The 8110-nt window shown below is 32.0% G+C and overlaps 1 protein-coding gene across 1 annotated transcript; it reads right to left on the reverse strand.

Annotated features, from left to right (window-relative positions):
• Positions 1-1018: 1018 nt before the first annotated feature.
• Positions 1019-6484, reverse strand: LOC132722178 (small ribosomal subunit protein bS21m-like). Its single transcript, XM_060706626.1, has 2 exons — positions 6324-6484; positions 1019-1452 (listed from the first exon to the last, which is right to left on the reverse strand). The coding sequence occupies exons 1-2, from the start codon at positions 6410-6412 to the stop codon at positions 1275-1277; spliced, it is 267 nt and encodes an 88-aa protein (XP_060562609.1). The 5' UTR covers positions 6413-6484; the 3' UTR covers positions 1019-1274.
• Positions 6485-8110: the final 1626 nt, after the last annotated feature.

The following is an 8110-nucleotide window of genomic DNA, read 5'->3' on the forward strand; positions in this document are numbered from 1 at the left end:
TCCAGCATGTAAAAATTTGCAGTTATCTATTTCTGCAGCATGTAAAAATTTGCAGTTATCAATTTCTGCAGCATGTAAAAATTTGGAATCGACAATTTCTGCAGAGTGTCACTTGAGAAGTATTTGACCCAGAGTCTTTACACAACTGTTGGTCAGCATGTCTAGTTGTGCATCTGGGGGTTTGCTTGTGGATTTATCCAGTATTTGTAGTGTTTTTGCCCTTGACTTAGTTAAAATTTGCAGTCTTCAACACTTGGGTTGTGCATAGCTAAAAAAGTATTTGACGTTTTGGCCTGAAAGTTTACAAGAATGTTAGTCAGCATATGTACTTTTGCACCTTTTTGCTTGTAGATTTATTCAGTATTTGTAAAGTTCTTGCCCTTGACTAAGTAAAAGATTTGTAGTGTTCAACTTGTGTCATGTGTATCCCAAAAAGTATTTGACCTTAAGTCATAAGATTGAGAAAACAGTGGAGTGTGGGGGCACCAGTTTCCTATGGACACATTTCCAGTTAGACCTCAGATGACCCTTATTCAAATCTGAACTGGAAATCATTCAAACAACCTGTCTGACCAATGTAAAATTGTTTACTATATGTACATAATAAAAATAAATGACCCCAGGGGCGGGGCCAATTTTGACCCCCAGGACTATAATTTAACAAAATTAAACAAAACTAAGTTTGATGAAATTTTCCTGGGATATTCCTAGCATGAAGCAGTAGAGCTTCATGGGAAAATTTCATCAAACTTAGCCCAGTGGTTTCTAAGAAGTCTTTTCATAAAAAGTTGATGGCAGGTGCATAGACGCACTGACAAACGATGGAAGCCAGACAAATTGTGACCACAAAAGCTCACCTTGAGCTTTTAATTCATAGATCACATTTCTATTCCACTAAAAAGTGGAGTATCATATGGACATGTTTCTAGTTTTTTTCTGCAGATGTTTATTCTAATATCACAATCAGTCCAAATTTAATCTCATGTTTCTTAATTTTGGCAAAACAACTAACAAATACTCAAAACATAGCCTTTTTATTTTTATTACATAATGAATGAATCAATTATAATTTTGTTTGACTTTCACAGTCTGCCACAAGCAACAACACACATTGGATCAGAATCACAGTGTTTTTGTTCACTATCTCTGTTTCTTGATATAAACTTAGGGCATAATTCATAGATTCCACAAAAAGAGCAATTATATTTTTAAACACTTAAACTTTGGATGATTATTGTATCAACGTCTTGGTTTTTTCTCAGTCTTTTCTGCCGTCATCTTGGGAATGGATCAGCCCTGTTCTTTTTCATGAGAAATTTCATTTTCCTACTCATTTCCGAATTGTAAATTCTTTTCCCTCTCTCAAAACATATTCTATTCCTTTGAAGACATGGGCGCTCAAAAAATCTCAGCCTTCTATCTTCCTGCAAGATTCCTTCAGAATTAAGGACCCTGGGAAATAGAGGAAATATTAATATAGAATTACATTAGTAATACCTGTAGGATGATTCTGGGCTCTGTTAAAAGGGCTAAGCCCTTTTTAAGCCCCTCTTCTTTTGACAAACTTTCACCACTACTTCATATTAGTCTCATCACTTTTATGTTTATTCATATTCACTTATACATATTTCAGTTTACACTGCTGTATAATTTTAACAGCATAATGTTACATAATAAACTGACAACATTTACAATGACCAAGGCGATCAATGATAGAAAAAATATTAATATACAGTATATTACAATAAAAAAAACTATGAAATCAGCTCAAGAAAAGTGAATTTTGATCTTTTAAACAGTATTTTGAAATCTTATTATTAGGGATGAACTGGATACAATGAGATGTGATAGGGGATGATATCAGATCAAAGCATCTTATCCCTATGCTTCACAAAAAATATTGATTATCAAATTCAATTGATTATCAAATTCATCAATGAAATTCAATGCAGACATATAAGACAAGTTACGTACGCCGATAGTACAGAGTCGGAATCAGAGATCAAAAATTCTTTTCAGAGCCACTTGTCCTGCAGGACAGTGGCAATTTTGACTTGATTTTCAAGATATTAAAATATAGGAAGTGGCTAGCCGTAAAAAATTTTGAGAATAATCTCGTTTGTTTCAATAAGTTTAATTTTCAACACCTTTAAAAACACCGCAAATAATTATTGTTGAGCTCTGATAATTGCGTCAAATTACCGACAGTAGAAGTTTGTCCATCATTAGGAAAAAGTTGCATGTTCTGTGAAACGCATTCTAAAATTCTATTGTCAGTCCCTGGATAGACTTTACTTAAGGAAAATTGATTGCGCTTTTATGTTCGATATTTATCTACTGTATTAAAAAATTATACAATTGTTTTTGCTTTCCTCATTTTTTTCAATGTTCTTTTTATTTATCTATTTATTTATTCATTTATTCCACTCCAATCATGCCGTTATGAAAAAGCTTCTTTTGCCGTTATGATTATTTATTCAATCTATGCGCTTAATTAACAAAAAATCATTTAATAATTCATCTTTCATACTAATAAATGAAAACCACAAATCATCAGCATGAAAAACAACGACATTATAACTTATAACATGCAACTTTGACATTTTTATCAAGATTACAATGCTTGCATTATCTCTGTATTAATTTTTTTTACAAAATAGAGGAGCATCTTTATTAAAGTGAACACACAAGGACAAATGTGGGGACTTGTTTAAAGACACAAAATAACATATGCATTTTCGACTTTCATATAATTTTGAAAATTGCCATACAGCTAGATAATACAGGTTAGTCCTGGCTAGTTGTATGTGACTCACATACGGCTAGAAGTTTTGGCTAGCACTGTATAAAGCGAGGAAAGAGAGGAAACATCAGGGTAGGAACTGGTAAGAGAGAGAATAGTCTGAATATCGAGAAGTTTAAGCGCTCTCTTGCATCAGTGAAGTTCTACTGCATCGACAAACTTTAACAAACCAAAATCGGAAACAAAGCATGTGTTTTAGGTTATTTATAAATCACGCACTGTTTAGAGCATTGTCAGACACACTCCATCACGGCTTTTTTTCCCTTCTACAACACGGCCCATATAAGGCCCCTTCACAATTCAAAATTTCCCTTTTTTTCACAAACCCCATGAAAAACTTTCACAATTTCCAAAAAGATTTCAAGAAATATTGGGCCTTTGTCTTCCAAATACATTGTTTACCTTCCGGTAAAGCTTCATTTAAGCTTATTGCAATAACACAGAAATAGTTTTAATCATTGGTTTTTGCACATGTTAACTGGGTTAAAATACCAACTTGAAGCAGATTTTACACAGGTCAGAAATTATAATCAAGCGTTCATAGCTTCAAAATGTCGCGAAATGCCAAATAATTTGTCATTTTTTTCATAATTTTATGATATAAATTGCGCTTTGTTCCACAAAATGAACAGGCCCAGGCTCCTTCACACTTTTGACAAAAATGCCCTGCCCATATCCAGATAACAATGCTTTTAGAGCTTTATACAGTGCACAAATTATACATAACCTAAAACACAAGCTGTTTCCTGCAGGACGAGCATACAACAATTTTGTACTTATTCTGCATCGATGTCTCGTATATAAGTGGAATGACAGACTATTCTCTCCCTTACCAGTTCCTCCCCCTGACGGTTCTCTCCCAAACCGTTTCCTCCCCCGACGGTTCTCTCCCAAATTTGAAATATGCAGACAGTTCTCCCCCAATTTTATTTTTATAAGTTATCATTTAAGTTTTGACTTAATCTAATAATATTTCTTAATGAAGATTATTAAAAGAATGTGTTTAATATTAACTGCAATTTATGTTTTATGTTTATCAGCTAAAAAGTGTTTGTAAATTTAACACCTTATTTCAGTATTTTAATCCTATCAACACCTTTATTGTGAGAGATATAGATCATTGGACAGTGATTGATATACACCTGTAATTATGTTAAGGTCTAGCTTGTGATGTTCATTCATTTGTTAAATAGTGAATAAGGTGGAAACAAGTATGTTTTAGAAAATAAATAAACAACAACTGGTATGCAAACACATTCCACAATTACTTTTTAGGAAATTGATTTAAAACATGTAGTCATTAAAGTTACATTAAATAAATTTCATAAAAAACTAAATAGCGACATTTCATTAATAAATTGGGTTTTATATCGACTCCAGGTCTTATTTTGGTGTCCAAACAACCAAAATGAGTTTTATTAGCATAAAAATAGGTAACCTCATTGTGGCAAAATGGGAAATACAATTTCTGTTTGCATGAGAAACTCCGCCTTCGGATCATCCGTACATCAATATTAAATCAACAATCATGACTATAAGTAGCAGTCCTAATTTAACGGTATATTTCCGCATTGTAACAGATGTTTTCATACAAATTTAATCTTTTTACGAGATTATTACTTTTACTGAACCCCAGGTTTAGTGCACCGTGAAGCTTAAACGGTTAAAGTGTGTTTGCACAAGAAAATATCACATTTGCTGTGTTCGGATAGCAACTTTAAAACTGTGACGTAGCGCATACACGAGCTCATTATAGTTTTCATTTGCATGTTAAAATTCGTATACGAACTTTAGTGGTACCGTGGGGTTTCCCGTTTAAAATCCTTATTTATGAACAATATTTGATGAGATTTACAACAATACTATTAAACAGGTTAATGAAACTGTAGAATGTTTGATTTTTAGGCCGACGGCAAAATATTTTTACATATTTATTTAATGTAACTTTAACTTGAAACGATATATAATACCAAATAACTAATATAATACTTATTCACCAACACCTTTTCACAGCTATTTTAATCTTATCAACACCTTGATTCTTGAGTAATGAATTAATAAACACCTCAATTATCTCTGACAGCAAATTTAAAGCATACATGTGTGTATGGAACTCCTTTTTTCATTAAACTTAAAATTTATTAATCATTTTTTGCCTATATATTTCATTTTTATTTATTAAAAAAAAATAAAAATAATAATATCTTATGATTATCCTAATCAAGTAAATTATTCATTTATTATTTTCAATGACCAATGACTAAACACATTAAAAAGAATACATTACATCTAATTAAAAAATCAGAATTATTAACTAATATCATCATTGATCAATGATTATTATATGTTAAAAAAAATTATTTTCTAATTCAATTTATATCAATTGATAATAAAGTTACAAATTTATTAAACATCTAAATACTTCAATAAAATATTTTTTTCTCTAATTTATATTAATTTTTGGTAATAAACTTACCGATTTATTATTGCTGATGATGCTAACAAAATTGAAACTTGAATTAAACATCTGAATACTTCATTAAAGTATTTTTCTCTCTAATTTATATCAATTTATAATGAACCTACCCATTTATTTAACAACTTCAATAAAATCTATTTTTTCTAATTTATATCAATACACCAATAAACACTTTCCCAAACTAGCAGACGACAGGCTATTCTTATCAGTAGGTTTTCGAGTAAAGATAACCGGTTGCGTATCTCACTGTATAAATCGTATGTAAAATGGTCTGACATATGGTAGGTTTAACAGTTAATTTAAATACTTTGGTGACAAAAAATATGTTAAATTTATATACTGTGGCAAAGCTAAGATCCCAAGCTTTCCATTGATGTAATATTTTTTAAAATCGGACATTTAATCACAACAAACTAGCGGTTTAAAAATGGCTTAATTTGTATTGTTTTTGCATAAGAGATACCAATTTTACTCGAAGATAAGGGAAACAACTCGTATTTTTTCACTCGATATACCTCGGTTATTTACGTAGTTCATAAGAAAAGTGTTTATGGGTGTATTGATAATAGATTTACCCATTGATTTATTATCTAAATACTTTAATAATAATGTAATTATAAAAATAAGAATGGGGAGGAACTGTCTTCTTATTTGCAAATATGCAGACAGTTTTCCCCCAAAATAGGGAGAGAACCGTCAGGGATGAAACGTCAGGGGAGGAACTGGTAAGGGAGAGAATAGTCTGACTACCTATACGTGTGGATGAGTGGAATTTTCGATCCCTGAGAATGCCTAGCAAAACACCAAATTGGTTGGAAACGTTAAGTCAGTGATAACTGAATTGGGAGTAAAATGTCTGTTTAGCGGGAGAAACAGTCTGCATATATAATTTGCAAAATGCAGACAGTTTTTCCCGAATATGGGGGAGCACTGTCAGTGAGGAAACGCCAGGGTAGGAACTGGTAAGAGAGAGAATAGACTACCGATCTTTCATCAAGGTCATCAACTTTTAATTTTTGATATTTTGTCATTATGATTTACCTGTTCAGAAGATCGTTTGATTTTTCAATGTCATTGTTCTTTACAAGGACTGTCCTTGCTAATAACCTAACATGTTTGATTTTAGACATTTTTAAGTCAAAATTGTCAAATCACACGAACGCACGCTTTTCCAAAACATTTGTATACCCTGATTAATAAATATCGAAAGTTTCTTTTTCGCGGAACAAACACAAAGTGCGGAATGGTCATGCAAGGTTCTCGTGCTTATGCAGCTTGTTTTGCATAGCGAAGCAAAGCCACTTTTTGTTTTAGACAATCTGAATCTAGGAAATTCAAATCACATTTTTAATAATTCCACAAAAAAAAAAATGAAACATTCTTAAAGTTTCCCTTGAGAGAACAGGATCTTTCAGATAGAATTTCTATTTGAAATTCAGTGGAGAGAAGAATCAATATACATGTATATGACTAAGAAATTGAGTGCTTTTTATTAAAATTTTGTTTTAAAATATATATTGACAGAAAAAAAAACTTCATCTGTATTTATATGTAAAAGGTGTACTGAGTATATTATTTTTGTGTTTTTCTTTAAAATAGACTTCGGGATCATTGATGCCAACACTATCAAGTGTTGAGAGTTGAGTACCGCTCAAGCCGGTGCTAGGGGGTGTGAGGGATGTTGCACTTATTCATGATCCCTCATGTACAGACTCAATCAAACCGAGTCTGCAATTCTTATGTGATTTGTTGTGATTAGTGCTTCCGAGGGATCACTTTGTTTCCAGAATTTTGTACTTCACAGCAGGTGTCAAGTGCTGTGTGGCAGCCGTAAAAAGTTGCCCCGTACTTCACTTCAGTGTTGTTATATTTTCTGGTCCTTCGGGATCATTGATGCCAACACTATCAAGTGTTGAGAGTTGAGTACCGCTCAAGCCGGTGCTAGGGGGCGTGAGGGATGTTGCACTTATTCATGATCCCTCATGTACAGACTCAATCAAACCGAGTCTGCAATTCTTATGTGATTTTGTTGTGATTAGTGCTTCCGAGGGATCACTTTGTTTCCAGAATTTTACACCAGAATAAAGAATATTTTGGACTTTCCCAGCTAATCCGGGTGTGCAAACTAACTTTTACAGTTACAGTTTCTATGAGGTTTTATTACTTTTTTATTAATTCATTTAGGCAAGACTTAGTATTTTTCTAAAGTATTTTATCAGACACTTTTATTCAATGTCAAAACTTAACAATTTAATTATCATCATACTTGTACAAAGCATTTCATATCCATTAATGATATTTGCACAATAAATTATGCATAACAGAAACTATGATGTGATGTTTTTTTTATTATTTATTATTTAAAAAGAAACACACATACACTTTTGTAAGGCACATATTTTTTCCAAACTATTTTATCAGAACATAGCAATTTATCAACATACTTGTAACAAAAAAATATGGGTGTGTCCATGGCCGAGTATATAGTTGTTAAATTCGAACCGCTGAAGTTTTGAGAATCCCAAGCGTCTTCGGATTCTTCATGTGAGAAAGCTATCCAGCTAGCTTACTGAACGTCGGTGGTTCTACTCAGGTGCACGTTTTGTGCCTGAAATAATGTACAGAGTGTAATCCTAAAAACAAAGGATAAAATTCAACTAAATAATGATGATAAAGACACTTAAAATATATCAACAAACTAGATACATTGCGTTTAATCACTACCTAACATCAAACCATTGAATGTTATGAAGAGAATTGTTAAACATCTTATAATAGTTTAAATAGACTCACAATATATATACTACTATTTTGTTATGACAAATTTT

This window comes from Ruditapes philippinarum, unplaced genomic scaffold (genome assembly GCF_026571515.1).
Source record: "Ruditapes philippinarum isolate M1 unplaced genomic scaffold, ASM2657151v2 ctg1955_1_1_1_1, whole genome shotgun sequence".
Taxonomy (NCBI): Eukaryota; Metazoa; Mollusca; class Bivalvia; order Venerida; family Veneridae; genus Ruditapes; species Ruditapes philippinarum.